Genomic DNA, 18045 nt, shown 5'->3' on the forward strand with positions numbered 1-18045 from the left:
ATCTTCTAAATTCTAGCGAGTACAAGCCGAGTCATAGGACCATTGCTTGGCAGCAGCAATCACTGCACAGTGAAACATGGTAAATAAATGGAAACATTATCCCAGAGAGAGGAGGAGAGGAACAAAAGCCTGGCAGACATCTTGCAGACATATTGTGCATGTAAATATACCACGTACTGAATTTCTCAGTTGTGAATAAAATCTTGTGTAAGATAATGCACCCTCAGGGATTCGGCATCCAAAATGACATCACCCACTGACGCCTAAATGCCACTGGTTTCATTGTGCACAATGGCTGCATTGTGAATGTCTCTTTGGAAACCACAGTGAGACAGGTGCCAGAATGACATTGTTCATGACCCTCTGCTTGTGACAGAAGGCGTAGTTTTCCCATCATTGCAACTATTACATTCTCACAATTGATAGGGTTGCGTTGTTACATTTGCCACTGAAGGCGCAACTCTGGTTACTTGAAGTGCAAATTCCACTCGCTGAAGGAGCCTACATATAAAATCAATGACGGACACCCCTATGAGGAGTTGAGATGCATGCTTTTCCTAGCAGTTTTAATGCAGGCAAGCTTGTATCGAGAAGAACTTTGTTTCAGAAGGTTTGACGATTGCAGAGATCTGAAATTATAAATCTAGGTTTATATTGAACTTGCTTTCACTACATATAGTTCTGACCATTCAGAGATGAAGAACTACAAATTTAAACTAGAATTAGGACTGATGTTTGGAGTTTTTCTTTGTGCATTATGGACCTCTGGACAGAGTAACTGAGCTGAAAGTCAGGGGTAGCTTGAGAACCAATTCTTCTTCTTAGGCCTCCTTTGGTCGTGGCTGAGCATGGGTGTCTCCAGGGTTGGAGGACGCCTGTGCGTGACTTTGTTTAACGTGGGGAGACTGGTGCACAGACAGCCTCCCCACAGTCCTTGACAGATCTGGGTCGGGATCCAGTCCAAGACGACCGGAGACCCTTTTCTGCTGCAGCCTTCATCCGCCTTCCCAGCCGTTGTGACGCTCCACTAATGTCAGCCATCGTCCTCCGCCTGTTCCAACCCGTTGAGGTCTTGGTTGGATTGCTCTTTGTCGGGGACCTCCCCCCCCCGGCCTTACTGCCATGGGTGGCCCTACCAGGAGCATCGCTCTCCGGATCTCAGGTCCACTCAAGCTTCTCCACCACGACAAGGTGACAATCCACGGAGAAGTGAGAACCAATTAGGATCTTATTTAAGAGGGGCATGGACCTTCAGAATTGTCTTGGATGCCTAAGAAGAACTATCTGGGTTTTCCACAATGCAATTACAGACAAGCCAGGTTCTGATGTTTTGTTTGTGTGGCTCCCAGAACAACTCTGCCCCTGAAGACTGGCTAGTGCAGGTAGTTGTCACTTTGTGAGGAAGTTCTTTGTCATAGAAGAGTCAGACTGGAACTAAGCCTTGGAATTGTAGGGTGAAAACAATAGTGTGCTCTATGGTTCTTCTGCAGTTGCTTTTTCTTCACTTTCATGTCCAAGCACAGTCAACACCAATCCCAATTGAATTAAACTCACAATCACCAGGTACACAAAAATGCTGGAGAAACTCAGCGGGTGCAGCAGCATCTATGGAGCGAAGGAAATGGGCAACGTTTCGGGCCGAAACCCTTCTTCAGACTGATGGGGGGTGGGGGGGGGCGGGGAGAAGAAAGGAGGAGGAGCCCGAAGGCTGGGGGATGGGAGGAGACAGCAAGAGGGCTGAGGAAGGGGAGGAGACAGCAAGGACTAACAAAATGGGGAGAATTCAATGTTCATGCCCCCAGGATGCAGACTCCCCAAGCAGAATATGAGGTGCTGTTCCTCCAAATTTCCAGTGTTGCTCCATAGATGCTGCTGCACCCGCTGAGTTTCTCCAGCTTTTTTGTGTACCTTCGATTTTCCAGCATCTGCAGTTCCTTCTTAATCACAATCACCAGGGTTGATCTGAGGACTGTATGGAGCCTGCATTTGATAGTGGCTCATCAGCCAAAATCCTAGATTCTGATCACTGCTAGACTGTACATTTATTGCTCGGGCGGGTTGGGCCTTGCCGAGTACCTTTGCAATACCCGCGGCAACATTCCAGTCTCCACCACTCGATACAGCCACTTGGCTAAAGCATCTAAAGATGGTGATAGGCAGTGGAGCAGAGCACAGGTGATTCTGTGGCTTCCAACATGAGTAAGCTTGACTGCAGAGATGGAAGTTACTGAATCGCAGCCAGTTTGGGGGGAGGGGGGGGGGGGAGGGGCAGAGATAGTATAGATCGGGGTTGCATGCGAGTGCATTTTTGATTACATTTACAGAGACAACCCTGTTACTGGGCTGGTTGATTAAGGTGAGGTCAAACCCGAGGCAATGTATTTTGGGGGTGTGGAACCGGAAGGCAGGCTTAATGTTTTTCTTGTATTGCCCCTGCCTCACCTGCCCTGTTTATTTTTGCAGAGCTGCAGCTGAAACCCAAACACTGTCCGTACAAACTCTGTCGGCAGTGGCCCGACCTCCTCTACCGCTTCACTAAGTGTTCAGCCGATGAAATTGTTCATGGTGAGTGTTGTGACAGACACAGACATTTGTGTGTAGAATTAAAATATAAATTTAGATAATAGACAATAGAAACATAGAAAATAGGTGCAGGAGGAGGCCATTCAGTCCTTCGAGCCAGCACTGCCATTCATTGTGATCATGGCTGATTTACCCCTATCAATAACCCGTGCCTGCCTTCTCCCCATATCCCTTGACTCCACTAGCCTCTAGAGCTCTATCTAACTCTTTCTTAAATACATCCAGTGACTCGGCCTCCACCGCCCTCTGAGGCAGAGAATTCCACAGACTCGCAATTCTCTGTGAGAAAAAGTGTTTCCTCGTCTCCGTTCTAAATGGCTTACTCCTTATTCTTAAACTGTGGCCCCTGGTTCTGGACTCCCCCAACATCGGGAACATGTTTCCTGCCTCTAGTGTGTCCAAACCCTTAACAATCTTATATGTTTCAATGAGATCACCTCTCATCCTTGTAAACTCCAGAGTGTACAATTGAGATCAATTTAACTTGGCATCATCTTCAGCACAAACATTGTGGGCTGAAGGGCCTGAGGCAGAGAATTCCACAGACTAATGTAGAATTAAAACTACACTGATGTGGAATTAGCAAGCCTCAAAGTGTCCACTTTTGGTGTCCTGTCCACTTTTGTTCTTCCCTTCTGCCTTTATCCTGTGTTAGGATAGTCTGCGTCTCTAATACTGGAGGGAGAATTTCAGCGCAGCATTTGTGCTGGATAGGCTAAGCTAAGAAAGGGAATGGTAGGGGACTTGACTGTTTACCCAGAGGGACATATGCTGGAGATAATAATAATACATTTTAATTATGGGCGCCTTTCAAGAGTCTCAAGGACACCGTACAAAATTTAGCAAATAGAGTAAAATTATGTAAGCGGAATGAAATAAATAGTAAAGACATCACCGGTACACAAATTAAAGACAGAATTCAATCCAAAAACAAAAATCAGAAACACAATATGAAGAGAGAGCAGCGGCAGCTAAAGCGCACCAGCGTCCACTCTCCCTCCGGCAGCCATCTTGGACACAGAGTAAAAGAATCATTTACACACAAAAAAACATCCCCCCACAATGGTTCCCACTGTGGGGGAAGGCACAATGTCCAGTCCCCATCCCCAGTTCTCCCATAGTCAGGCCTATTGAGGCCTCCACAGTTGCCTCTACGGAGGCCCGATGTTCCTGGCCGTTCTCACCGGGTGGTGTTGCTCCGGCGTCGGGAGAGTCCTCACAGCGGCTGGAACGGCCGATTCCCTACCGGAGTCCATGGCTTCCGAAGCCGACAGGGCCGCGTCGGTTGGTGCTCCGAGGCTCCCGATGTTAAAGTCGGCACCGCCGCCCGTGGCTGGCCGCTCCACAGTCCCGCAGCTCGACGGTGTTGATCACGGCAGTCCCAGCGCGGCGACCAAGGCAAGGCATCGCCCGCTCTGCTCCGCGATAGCGCTCCAGCGCTGTGCCGCCACCGAAGCTGAAGGTGCTGGGCCGGTCCCCGCCAGGAAAACGCCGCTCCACTCCCGCTGGTAGGCCGCAAGGACGGGTCGACGGTGCAGCCCGGGGAAAAAGTTGCCTCACCGACCAGGTAGGGACCTAGAAAATAGTTTCTCCCTTCCCCCCCCCGCATAAAAAAGTCAAATTCCCCAACAAACATAGGACAAAATTCACTAAAAACTAATTAAAAAAAGTGAATTGAACGGACAGCTGCTGGTTAGCAGCCGTTCCCCAGGATGGCTCCTCCTCCAGAGATAAGAATTATGGTGCCTCTGAGGTAGTTGGGGAAATGAAATGAATTTAATTAAAACCGGAGGCAAATGCTGGTTTCGTTCTGTGATATTTCAAACGTACATCTGGTTCATCAATGTCATTTAGGGAAGGAAGTTTCCTGACATTGCCTAATGTATTTCCATGACCACAACAATATAGTTGACCCTGAATTGGCCTTCAGCAAAACAAAATCTGCAAATTCTTCAGGCTTTGCTGCTCTTTGTAGTTTCTCCCACCCCTGACCCCTCTCCCTTTGCCCACTGATACTAAAGTGAATTGCAACAAACACTTGGATTGAACCTAAGTTTTTAGTCGTCTTTGCCAAGTACCACAATGGTACAGATAAAATGTGTCGGAACAAATTGCACAGAAGATGGTGTAGCGGCAGATTATCATATCTTTCAGGTAATTAGCACCCTAGCCGCTATTTGGAAGACAATGGTTGAAGGGGGTGTCTTCTAAACGCATGCGAGCTCACTCACAGAGACCTTCAGAGCTTCTTCTCAGATATGACTTCGAAACACAGTCTTTTGATGAATAAATGCTTTATTGTTGATAGAAAACAGTGAGATGCATCCAAGTTTCTTCCGACTCGTTACTACAATCTTCTTCGAACTCCAGCTTATTACTTTAGACATTAGTAAACTCCTCGTGTCTCCGTAACACTGGCAAGATCCGCATGATCTCACATGGTAGAAGGGGTTAACCTTCCCCATGGGCTCTCCAAACTAATCTAAAAACTAAACAACTGCGCAAGCATCGAAGCTCCGGGCTTTGATGCTACGGTATCTCTTGCCTGGTGGCAGGAGATCCAGGTGTGTGTGTGGAGGGGGTGCAGTTTGTCCTTAGCTATTCTCAGAACTTTTTTCAGACAGCAGCTCTGGAACAGTTCTTGTACCGAGGGTAGGGAGCGATAGTGAACGATAAACTGTTTGGCCCTTTCTCTGTCACTGCAAGTATAAGCGGGCTGCGGATGCTCAGGAGCTGAGATGCGACATGGGGCATTGAGAAATGGGAAAGAAAGTAGGCTTGAGGAAGGAGATCAGGGAAATGGCAGAACAGGAATGGTAAACTCCAATTGTGCTTTGCTTAAAGTCAACGTTAAGTACTGGCCCAGAGAATGTGAAATGTGAGATGTTTTCCAGTGGCTGTTGCACACTGTGGCATTCAACAAATTGACCGGGAAGGACTGCCAATTTGATGTGCGCGCAGATACAAATGAAGTCAGCCTATTGTAACTACATTTGATAGTGGCGCTATGGGCTAGGATGGGAAACATTAGCCAAAATAAAGTATCTCAATCCACTTTCCACCCCTGGATGGAAGATGAGTGTTTGCTTCTTCTTCAGAAGAAGGGTCTCGACCCAAAACGTCACCAATTCCCTCGCTCCATAGATGCTGCCTCACCCCCGCTGAGTTTCTTCTACCTAAGATGTCCATGATGCGTTCATTAGGTGTTCATTAACTCTGTCTCTCTTACTCACAGATGAACCAACCTTACAGTATCGGAAGAATGTATTCTTTCCCAAGAGCAAAGAGATGCAGGTTGGTTTAACTCAATTCTAATGATCGTTACTGCATTCTGGTGACCAAAATGCTGCTGAAATTGGTCTTCACTCCAAATCTCTGTTTCCTGAGACCTTTGAATAAGGTTGTCTGCAGAATGCATTTTTTTTAAACATAAATTGATTGCAAGCTGGCACATAGGAACCTGATTAATGAATCTGTATTTGAATTCTGCCTGTATGAATATTTGATTCTTCACTCAAAGCACTGAGAACCAGTGAGGATGAAGTCTGTTTGGGGAAAGAAAGTAAATACAGGTCCATGACCGATTTTTGTAGCAACTGGTGGTCTGGTGGCTCCTTTATTTCGGACAAAATTCTGAGAGCTTGAAATCCCTCCGGAAGCCCCCCTGAAAAATGTGGCGCCTAGGTCGGGTCAGACGGCCTATGCCAATCTCATTTGGATCTCCGCGCAGATTCACGGGCCGAACTTTCACGCCCTGCAGCCGAGGCTCTGGAACTCGTTCTCGGAGTCGACTTCCGAGGCTGGGTTTACGGGCTGCTATCTCGGCTCCTTAGCGTCGTAGGGAGACTGTTACGGTACTGTTGGACTCCTCTTAGAAACCGCGATCCCTGTTGTGGCCGGCAAAACTGCTCATCCAGAAAGGCTCTGGAACCAAGGTTGCAGGAACCTTGCAAGGTGGATCTGTATTTTCCAAAGGTGATTTGGTTTGAAGTAGCCTAAAAAGACTTCAGTTAATACTCGCTCGTGCCTAGTGCTAATCTTGGCAGAATTTCTATCAGTCTATAGAATCTTTTGCTGTGCCCTATTCATTCTATGGTTATGGGACAGGAGAATACAGGAGAATGGGGTTGAGAGGGGGAAATAGAAAATCCAGTGGCGGAACAGACTCAATGGGCTGAATGACTCAATTCTACTCTTGTATCTAGTGGTCTTATCTGTTCCCTCACCTTTAAGGTAGGTTGCTCCAGAAGGTGAGATTGCATTGGATCCAGGGAGAGCTGGCAAACGGGATACAGAATCAGCTTCATGGATGGAAGCAGACGGTGGTGGTGGGAGTGTGTGTTTAATCGGTGCTGGGCCCATTGTTGTTTTGAGGTTTAGATCAATAATTTGGATGTAGAATGTAGAAGGTATGATTAGTAAGTTTGCAGATTACACTAAAGTGAGTGGAGATGGCAATCATGGCTGGGATGGGAGATTGTAACCTTCACGTGGTCCGCCCTATTTTGACGAATGCAATCAACCCGGCGTGCACAATCAAATAAGATCAAATAGAACAAGTTGTCCTACAACTTTAGGCTGTGCACGTCATACGCAAGAAGGAGAAGGATATTGAGTATACAATTTCAGGACATTATGTTATGATTGTACAAAGACTGTTGACGAGGCAACATTTGAGATATCGTGTTCAGTTTTGGCCACTGTTCAATGGAAAGGATGACGTTAAGCTGGGAAGAGTACATTTAGGTGGATGTCACCACTTATCCTTGGAACTCCGGAGGCTGACAGGTGATTTTTTAAAGGCGTATAAAACTGAGGGGCATAGATAGGAGGGTGCACAGATGGTATGGTGTGGGGGTGGGGGGGGGGAATCAAAAACAAGAGGATATATGTTTAAGGTGAGAGTGGGCAAGATTTAATACAAACCAGAGGAGCAACTTATTCACACAGAGTCGTGGGTATAAGGGAAGGCAGTTGAGGCAGATATCGTTTAGCATTTAAACGATACTTGGGACAGGTAAACGGATAGGAAAAGTTTAGAGGGATATGGGCCAAACATGGGCAAGTGGGACTGGCTTAGATTGGGCATGTTAGTCGGTGCGCAAGTTGGGCTGAAGGGCCAGTTTCAATTTCCTACCAATAGACAATGTACAATAGACAATAGGTGCAGGAGTAGAGGCCATTCGGCCCTTCGAGCCAGCACCGCCATTCAATGTGATCATGGCTGATCATCCCCAATCAGTACCCCGTTCCTGCCTTCTCCCCATATCCCCTGACACTGCTATTCTTAAGAGCCCAATCTAGCTCTCTCTTGAAAGCATCCAGAGAACCTGCACCGCCCTCTGAGGCAGAGAATTCCACAGACTTACCACTCTATGTGAGAAAAAGCGTTTCCTCGTCACCGTTCTAATGGCTTACCCCTTATTCTTAAACTGTGGTCCCTGGTTCTGGACTCCCCCGACATCGGGAACATGTTTCCTGCCTCTTAGCGTGTCCAAACCCTTAACAATCTTATATGTTTCAATGAGATTCCCTCTCATCCTTCTAAATTCCAGAGTGTACAAGCCCAGCCGCTCCATTCTCTCAGCGTATGACAGTCCCGCCATCCCGGGAATTAACCTGGTGAACCTACGCTGCACTCCCTCAATAGCTAGAATGTCCTTCCTCAAATGAGGGGACCAAAACTGCACACAATACTCCAGGTGTGGTCTCACTAGGGACCTGTACAACTGCAGAAGGACCTCTTTGCTCCTGTACTCGACTCCTCTTGCTATAAAGGCCAACGTGCCAATCGATTTCTTCACTGCCTGCTGTACATGTAACTCAGCGACTCCCACAAACGGATTCTGGTTAAACAGGTTGAATGTTGACCTATATTTGGTGTTTCAGATCCAGGACGACGGTATTCTCCGATTGTTGTACGAAGAGGCGAAATGTAATATTCTGGAGGGCAGGTATCCCTACGACTTGGAAGACTGTCTTCAACTGGGGGCCCTTGCTTGTCGAATAGAGCTCGGCCCCTTTGACCAGGAGCAGCATAATCTGGCCTTCCTCAGGTGAGGGGAGCAATGTTGAAGCAGTGGGGAGAAAGCATACAGGGGTGTCAGCTAAACCATTTGATGTGACGGTACTGGAATGTGTTAGCATTGAACCTCTTTGGGTTGTACTAATAATAATAATAATGGATGGGATTTATATAGCGCCTTTCTAATACTCAAGGCGCTTTACATCGCATTATTCATTCACTCCTCAGTCACACTCGGTGGTGGTAAGCTACTTTTGTAGCCACAGCTGCCCTGGGGCAGACTGACGGAAGCGTGGCTGCCAACCTGCGCCTACGGCCCCTCCGACCACCACCAATCACTCACACACATTCACACACAGGCAAAGGTGGGTGAAGTGTCTTGCCCAAAGACACAACGACAGTATGCACTCCAAGCGGGATTCGAACCGGCTACCTTCCGGTCGCCAGCCGAACACTTAGCCCATTGTGCCATCTGTCGTCCCAAAAGTGCAAATGCCAAGCTTGTTATGATTTTAAATTGTGCTTTTCCCCCGAAGTTGTTGGTTGAGGTGGGTGGCGGGAAGGTCAAAGCTGGACATTGGAGAGAAATAATTCCGGAATGGGCTCTCTGTTCCTGGAAAAAAAGGCAATTTTCCTGCTCAGGAAAAGTTATTTGACTACATCCTGAAAATATTAAACTTGTCTTGGCAGAAAAACCAGGACATGGACATGGACACCCTTCACCGAATTCTTACAAGGATAGTATGATGCAACACATAGAAACATAGAAAATAGGTGCAGGAGGAGGCCATTCAGCCCTTCGAGCCAGCACCGCCATTCATTGTGATCACGGCTGATCGTCCGCTATCAATAACCCGTGCCTGCCTTCTCCCCGTATCCCTTGACTCCACTAGCCCCTAGAGCTCTATCTAACTCTCTCTTAAATCCATCCAGTGACTTGGCCTCCACTGCCCTCTGTGGCAGGGAATTCCATAAATTCACAACTCTCTGGGTGAAAAAGATTGTTCTCACCTCAGTCTTAAATGACCTCCCCTTTATTCTAAGACTGTGGGACAACTTTGGCGTTAAATCCAACTATGGGTTGGGTGAGGGGGGTGGGGGGGGAGGGGGGACGAGAAGCAGGTATATCACCACTTTTTTTCTCTTTTTCTTTTTGTTCTTTTTTTTCTTCTTTTCTTTCTTTTTATCCACTCTTTGGCTGTCCTACTTTGGTAGTCTAGGGGTCCTATCTTTGCACCTCTCACCTTTTCTCCCTCTTCTTCTTTCTCTTTGATTATTATTTCTGAGATCAGTCTATCAAGCTCACTTGCCAACAAGTTGTAACTACTTTGGGTTCCCTTGGGCTTCCTTGCCACCAGTTTCCACCCACATCCCAAAGACGTGCAGGTTTGTAAGTTAATTGTCCCTAGTGCTATGTTCAGGCAAACGCCTCCGTTGCCATGCTGTGAGAACGGAGAGGATGAGAAGGAGTTTCTTCCCAGAGGCCATTAGGACTGTAAACTCCTATCTCACCAGGGACTAACTTTTACTGAACCATTCTACTAGTTTTTTTTTTTAAATTGCTGTTTTTTCCCCCCTTTTTCCTTCCGCCCACAATATTTAATATGTAAAAGAATATGTGATTCTGTTCCATTCTGTTTGTAGTTGTTTTTTTGTTTTTTTTTTTGCACAAAGTCCGCGAGCATTGCCACTTTTCATTTCACTGCACATCTCGTATGTGTATGTGACGAATAGACTGGGCTTGACTTGAAACCTGTTTTCAGGGGGAAAATTGAAACTCTGCTCCCCGCGCACCTGTGCAAGAAGCACGGCGGGCTGTTGGCGGCCTTCCGATCGCGAGGAGCCAAGCAACACAGCTATGAAGAGATGCTGCTCGAGTCCTTCAGGCAGCTGGTGGAGGCTGCTGCATGTGAGGAGACCGAGGCACTGAAGCTGCTCTACCACCAGTATCTACAGAAGTGTCACGTACTGCTTTATTACGGGTAAGAGGATAAGGGGGTGGGGGACCTCATTGAAACTTACCGAATAATGAACTGAGTGGATGTGAAGAGGATGATTCCATTAGTGGGAGAGTCTAGAACCAGATCGGAGCAAAGGGCCTGTCCCACTTTCACGACCTCTGCTGAGTTTGCCCTTGACTCGTACTCGTAGCATAGTCGTCACGAGGTGGTAGGTAGGCCGTGATGCTAATTGTAGTGGTGTTGTTTGAGACTATGTTCCCAGTCTCATATTCTCCCAAGTAGGTACCTTAATACCACCTTGCAAAAGTAACATTTGTCTGAAAGTGGTATTTACTGACCAGGAGTTGAGTCGGCAACAGATTCACTTTTCCCATGAACGAGAAAATTGCCCTTAACCCTCTGCCCTGATTCTCAGCCTGAAGACCTGAAACGTCACCTGTGAATGTGTTCCTTTCTGTTGCTCCGTGCCCCCTCACTCCTTTACCTCTTTGCTTTTAGCTCTGCAATGTTCACCGGCCAGATTGACAAACCCGTTCAGAGTTTTCTCCAGCGGAATGGACGCAAACCTGTAACGATAGCGATCAGCCTCGATGGTGTGTCTGTCATGGACAGTAAAGAAAAGGTATCATTCATGTTGTCCACTACCTGCTGAATTACTCCATATAAAATTTTGTAAGCCACCTGGGATGTCAGGACTTTCATATGAGGAAAGACTGGATAGACTCGGCTTGTACTCGCTAGAATTTAGAAGATTGAGGGGGGGATCTTATAGAAACTTACAAAATTCTTAAGGGGTTGGACAGGCTAGATGCAGGAAGATTGTTCCCGATGTTGGGGAAGTCCAGAACAAGGGGCCACACAGTTTAAGGATAAGGAGGAACGAGATGAGAAAAACATTTTTCACACAGAGAGTGCTGAATCTGTGGAATTCTCTGCCACAGAAGGTAGTTGAGGCCACAGTTCATTGGCTATATTTAAGAGGGAGTTAGATGTGGCCCTTGTGGCTAAAGGGATCAGGGGGAATGGAGAGAAGGCAGGTACAGGATACTGAGTTGGATGATCAGCCATGATCATATTGAATGGCGGTGCAGGCTCGAAGGGCCGAATGGCCTACTCCTGCACCTATCTGCTGTTCCTTGTTTCCACTGAAAAATTCAATACTGCTGGTAATATTATTTTTCTGCGGCAAAATAGAACCTTCCCGCACTCAATTTTGCCTTTGGGTTTTATGGTGCTTTCCAACTGCATAAAGTTTTTGGAAGGAGCTCAAATACAAGTTCATTTTGAGAGACTGAAGGAAATTGTGAACGTTCTATCATGAAAACATCCTGTTGGTCAAAGATTATAGAGCAGAGCAAGATAGACCACTCCTCCGAAATCCAATGGACAGACGTGTAGTACGTAACGGGACGTCACGGCCGCCATTTGTGTAAGCCAAACGCGACATCTTTGGTGGCGGGGACGGACTCCACAGTTATACAATCTGCTCTTACATCAGGTCCCAGGGAAAAGCAAAGATACTAGAGGCTCCTCTAGTATCTGTGGGGGAAGAGGCCGTTTCCTCCACTCCTGAGTTGATCCAGGACTGATTCTCGGTCGGTCCCCCCGGCGGGAGAGCCTCAAGCGTCTGCGCTCCCGAGGCAGCGGGCAATGCTCCTCTAGTATCTTTGGTGTAATCCGTTCCAAAGGTTGATCCCCTCTATCATCTTGGGTGTAATCAGTGTTGTAGGGAAGAGTGTGTTATGTAGCATCGATCACTTCACATATTTAGTTAATATTATTGTAAGTGTTATTAATAATATTGTAAATTGCAGCTCATTAAAATGGCGTCATGTCATACCCATGTCATACTACGCTTTTTTCGCAGAGTGGCGCATCTTGCTCTGCTCGATAATCTTTGCTTTTGGGTAGTGGGGAGGAATCTAACCAAGGCAGTCCCAGCGAACTTGATAACTTGTTGCGAACTTGATAAAAAATATGGCTTATAAGCGATCTTTCTGAGGAGCAGCGTCCCAGATCCCAGCCTCTAAGATGCAACATTTTGTACCAATCGATTGGCAAATCAACAGCCTGATTCAGGACCTGTGAAGGATAGAGCGAGGCGACAATAATAATAATAATACATTTTATTTATGGGCGCCTTTCAAGAGTCTCAAGGACACCTTACAAAAATTGAGCATGTAGAGGAAAAACATGTAAGGGGAATGAAATAAATAGTAGAGACATGACTAGTACACAAAGTAAAGACAGAATTCAATACAAAACACAGTATGAGGCAATTAATGCACAGATGAAAAGGGACGGGGACGTGGGGCTAAGGATAGGCAGAGGTGAAGAGATGGGTCTTGAGGCGGGACTGGAAGATGGTGAGGGACACGGAATTGCGGATCAGTTGGGGGAGGGAGTTCCAGAGCCTGGGAGCTGCCCTGGAGAAGGCTGTACGATTGGTTTAGTTTTGTAATATAGCATGGAAACAGGCCCTTCGGCCCACCAAGTCCGTGCCGACCAGCGATCACCCGTAAGATCGTTCTATCCCACACGCTAGGGTGAATTTACAGAAGCCAATTAATAATCCTGTACAGACGCCAACCATAGTGGGGATTGAACCCGGGTCTCTGGCGCTGTAAGGCAGCAACTCTACCACTGTGTTACTGTGCCACCCCACATTGGGGAAATAACTTATTAGTGTAATGTGGGCTTCACATGCAGTCAGTATAACGTGTGTGGGAGGGAGAGTTGTGGAAGCAATAATTTACAGGTGGGCCCCCTCCACCTCCATTGACCATTCAAGAGGGTTGGCATTACCCTGCTCAACTACATTGAGTCTGAAGAAGGGTCTCAACCCGAAAGGCCGAGACTGAAGAATGGTCTCGACTCGAACCGTCGCCTATTCCTTCTCTCCATGGATGCTGCCTCACCCACTGAGTTTCTCCAGCATTGTTGTCTACCCTGCTTAACTAGACTCGTTTGAACGAGCGAAAGCTGCTTAAGGGAGCATGGCTTCCTGTTCCTTTGACTAAAATACTGGGTTGAAATCAGCTGAAATTTAGCCTGATGCTTGCCGAGTTACGCACTCCTCTTTCACACAGAGGGGGAAGGGTTTCATTTGGTGACCCTGGTCCCCACACAGTGATCTGTGGAAGTCCACTCCTGGGTCGAAGGTGTAGTTGTTTGGTCTTGGTGGTCCAATGCGGCTCCATCATTGTCCACTGGGCTGATGCACTGCGGGAGAGACCTAGGGGCTAATCAAACTAATCCTGGCCAACATTGAAGGAGAGAGGAGGAGAAAAGGGCCTTTGATCTTTCTGGAGTTGATTTTGGGATAATCTGCGTATCAATTCAATCCTGTTGACTCTGCCTTCTTCCCTCAGTGTGTGCTGTTGGCTCTGTGCTATCATGAGCTCTCCTGGGAATATACCTCCTCTGAGGACGAAGACACTGATGACATCTTGTGGCTGGAATTCGATGGAGAGGAGGGGGGAGCTGTTGTGAACAAGCTTCTGAAGATATATTCTAAACAGGTACCATGAGATTCTCATTTAAAATGCAGTAGCTTTTGTAGACGATGAATAATTTTCAGATTTTTTTTTTTGCCGTCTTATTTGTTTTCTCTTAAACAGTAAGCCTTGGGTCCAAATGTTTAAGGGCCTGTCCCACTTACGGGAATTTTTTCGCCGACTTGCCGGCACCCGTCATAATTGCAGCAGGTTGACGAAAAATTTCAGCATGTTGAAATCTAGCGGCGACCTGAAAAAGGTACGACTCTTTGGGCGACTACTCGTGATCACACGGGTGTCGCAGGGCGACGCCTGTGTGATCGCAATTAGTCGCCCAAAGAGTCGCACCTTTTTCTGATCCCCACTGGATTTTCAACATGTTGCAAATTTTCGGCGACCTGCTCCAACTATTGATCCCTGGGATGGCGGGACTGTCATATGAGGAAAGATTGAAAAGACTAGGCTTGTATTCACAGCAGTTTTAGAAGGATGAGGGGAGATCTTATAGAAACATATAAAATTACAACAGGACTGGACAAGCTAGATGCAGGAAAAATGTTCCCAATGTTGGGCGAGTCCAGAACCAGGGGCCACACAGTCTTAGAATAAAGGGGAGGTCATTTAAGACTGAGATGATGAGAAAAAACTTTTTCACCCAGAGAGTTGTGAATTTGTGGAATTCCCTGCCACAGAGGGCAGTGGAGGCCGAGTCACTGGATGGATTTAAGAGAGAGTTAGATAGAGCTCTAGGGGCTAGTGGAGTCAAGGGATATAGGGAGAAGGCAGGCACGGGTTATTGATAGGGGACGATCAGCCATGATCACAATGAATGGCGGTGTTGGCTCGAAGGGCCGAATGGCCTCCTCCTGCACCTATTGTCTATGTTTCTATGACTATAACGGGTGCCGGCAAGTAGCCGAAAAAAGTGGGACAGGCCCTTTATTCTGGGCTCAAAGTATTCTGCGCAATCATTGATGCACAGCCAGTGTATAAGTAATAAGATTGTCACTGTTTCAATTTATTTTGGAGAAGAAAAAATTCTGATGACTGTGGGACTTGTATGTTTTTACATACTAGTAGGCCCCTCTCGGTCATGACTGACCATGGGTGATGCATCCTGGTCGGATGCAAGCCTGGGCGATGTCATATGGAGGACAGGCTGTTGCCCATGCAGCACGTCCCCCCTCTCCACGTCGCTGATCTATCCAGTGGGGCAGCAGGGCCGTTACAGTTTGGCACCAGCACCGTCGCAGGAGCTGCCAGAGCGAGGTTGTAGACAACGATGAACTGCCTTAGGGGCTCCGACTCCGGATTTTCTTGAGGTTTACTCCAGGAGCCTTTTCCATGACTGGATAGCACTGGCCACAAGACAATGGAGGTTTCAAATCAGAGTTTTCCCTCTCCTAGATGGACTGCCTTCCCAGGCTGACAAGCCCCATCTGCCCGAGACTCGTGGGGGCGCGAGCGTCTACCTTCCCGTGCAGGTCTATAGCACCTGCCCACTGACTGGTCTAATTTGTGGACCAAACTTTTTCACCAGGGTGGACGTGTCAAATACCAGAGGGTATAGCTTTGAGTTTCGAAGAGGAAAGTGAAGGGGTGTTTTATTTAACATATACGGATAGGTGCCTGGAACGTGCTGCCAGGGTTGTGGGTATATACATTTGTGGTGTTCAAGAGGCTTTTAGATAGGCACTCAAATATGTCGCGATATGGAGCATGTGGATCCACTGATGATGACTCCTGGACTTAGACGGTAGTTGGGGTAGGTTGTGAATAGTCTGTTTTCATTGACCATTTAAGAACAATCGGGTAGCCAGTGGCATGGAGCTTTTGTGTTCACCCTTGGATGAAGCCTGTGGGCAAAGTTCGCTCGTGTGTCAGACGGCGTTCTGCCATCGCTTTGCCGCAGCCAGCGCCACGTCTGGGCCTCTGCGGAGATCGTCCGTTATGCGTGCCTCTCCGCCGCAAGTCAGTCGGTGGGCTGTTGTCTGTAACTCTCCGCAGTTGCACTTATCAGAGTCCGAGAGGGCCCACTGCTTCAGGTTGAGTCCGCAACGTCCCATTCCAGTGCGGAGACGGCTTAGGGCTTTCCAGGTAGTAAAAGGCAGGTGGTGTCCAGGCGCAGGTGGTGTCCAGGCGCAGGTGGTGTCCAGGCGCAGGTGGTGTCCAGGCGCAGGTGGTGTCCAGGCGCAGGTGGTGTCCAGGCGCAGTTGGTGTCCAGGCGCAGGTGGTGTCCAGGCGCAGTTGGTGTCCTGGCGCAGGTGGTGTCCTGGCGCAGGTGGTGTCCAGGCGCAGGTGGTGTCCTGGCGCAGGTGGTGTCCAGGCGCAGGTGGTGTCCTGGCGCAGTTGGTGTCCTGGCGCAGGTGGTGTCCTGGCGCAGGTGGTGTCCAGGCGCAGGTGGTGTCCTGGCGCAGGTGGCGTCCAGGCGCAGGTGGTGTCCTGGCGCAGTTGGTGTCCTGGCGCAGGTGGTGTCCTGGCGCAGGTGGTGTCCAGGCGCAGGTGGTGTCCTGGCGCAGGTGGCGTCCAGGCGCAGGTGGCGTCCAGGCGCAGGTGGCGTCCAGGCGCAGGTGGTGTCCAGGCGCAGGTGGAGTCCTGGCGCAGGTGGTGTCCAGGTGCCGTCTGTTGTTTGGTTTTGGTGCCTGGCACTGTTGGCTCTAGTTCCGACTCTTCAGGCGTTTCTTGGCATGTCGGTGATTGTGCGACGGATGACGCGGGTCTGTGTCCGCATTGAGGCGTTCTACTGCAGCTGCCCGATCACGTCTTCGAGATGGTTCATCGATGCCTGCCAGTAAACAAGTGCAAAGTAGTTCATGGAGTGGTGGGACCAGGCATCAGAGGTACAATTGAAGAAAGTGGATAAACACACAAAAATGTATGGTGATGGGAAAGCACAGATGAACAGGCTAGACACAGAAAACATGTTCCCGATGTTGGGGGAGTCCAGAACCAGGGGCCACACAGTTTAAGAATAAGGGGTAAGCCATTTAGAACGGAGACGAGGAAACACTTTTTCTCACAGAGAGTTGTGAGTCTGGGGAATTCTCTGCCTCAGAGGGCGGTGGAGGCCGGTTCTCTGGATGCTTTCAAGAGAGAGCTAGATAGGGCTCTTAAAGATGGCGGATTCGGGGGTTATGGGGAGAAGGCAGGAACGGGGATGATCAGCCATCGAATGGCGGTGCTGGCTCAATGGGCTGAATGGCCTACTCCTGCACCTATTGTCTATTGAAATATTAGCATAGAGCACATGGGCCAAATTTGCTTGTTTCTAAGATACGCTGTGGGTAACGTCCAAGCTGTTTGAACCAGACTGCTCCTGGGAGAAACATGAGTATTTGAAGGAAATGCAATAAATATTCCATCTAGTCATTCACTATTCATGCAGCTCCTTTTGTTAACAAGTATTATACCATCACCGTGGACCTGCCACAGGTTCTCAGCACATTGTCTCCATTTTGAGTTCCCAGCCTTTTGTGTTATTTTTGTTCTTCAAAAGAACCGAAGGCTTTTGCTTCAGGGAGCGGCTGTGAAAGAATAATGGACCTGTCAGAGAATAATTGCAGGTGACTACTCTCAAAAGCTAACTGGGAAAATTAAGCCAGTAATTATTTTAAAATATGTGGGCCATTGACTGAGGGTGAAGTTTCAGGTTTTTCTTCCCACGTTGTTTAACTACCTAGACAGACCAGAAAATAGTACATAATTGCCTGCAATTATCAAGTGCTTCGGTTGGAGTTATGGCAAGTGATATGAGTGCCAAACTGGCTAGGACAGGGGTGGGGAACCTTTGGCCTTAAGGCCTTCTAGACCATTAGGTGTGGCCTTTTGCATGAATCCAAATTTTGTAGAACAAATCCTTTTATTTTTATTAATATGTTTTTTTTTCGTCTTATTATTTTAATTTTAATCTTAAAATGAACGTATTTAAAACACCAAGGAGTAAAAGAAGATTCAATGAAATAATCCTCCCCGAATGACG

At 47.8% G+C, this 18045-nt stretch overlaps 1 protein-coding gene across 1 annotated transcript in view; it reads left to right on the forward strand.

Annotated features, from left to right (window-relative positions):
- Positions 1 to 18045, forward strand: part of frmd8 (FERM domain containing 8) — a 48367-nt gene that overhangs the window by 15571 nt on the left and 14751 nt on the right. The window contains exons 4-9 of the mRNA XM_033015158.1: positions 2464 to 2565; positions 5819 to 5877; positions 8473 to 8639; positions 10372 to 10590; positions 11068 to 11191; positions 13941 to 14090. Of these exons, the coding sequence (XP_032871049.1) occupies positions 2464 to 2565; positions 5819 to 5877; positions 8473 to 8639; positions 10372 to 10590; positions 11068 to 11191; positions 13941 to 14090 (821 nt within the window). The remainder of the gene's footprint in view (positions 1 to 2463; positions 2566 to 5818; positions 5878 to 8472; positions 8640 to 10371; positions 10591 to 11067; positions 11192 to 13940; positions 14091 to 18045) is intronic.

This window comes from Amblyraja radiata, chromosome 45, assembly GCF_010909765.2.
Source record: "Amblyraja radiata isolate CabotCenter1 chromosome 45, sAmbRad1.1.pri, whole genome shotgun sequence".
Classification (NCBI taxonomy): domain Eukaryota; kingdom Metazoa; phylum Chordata; class Chondrichthyes; order Rajiformes; family Rajidae; genus Amblyraja; species Amblyraja radiata.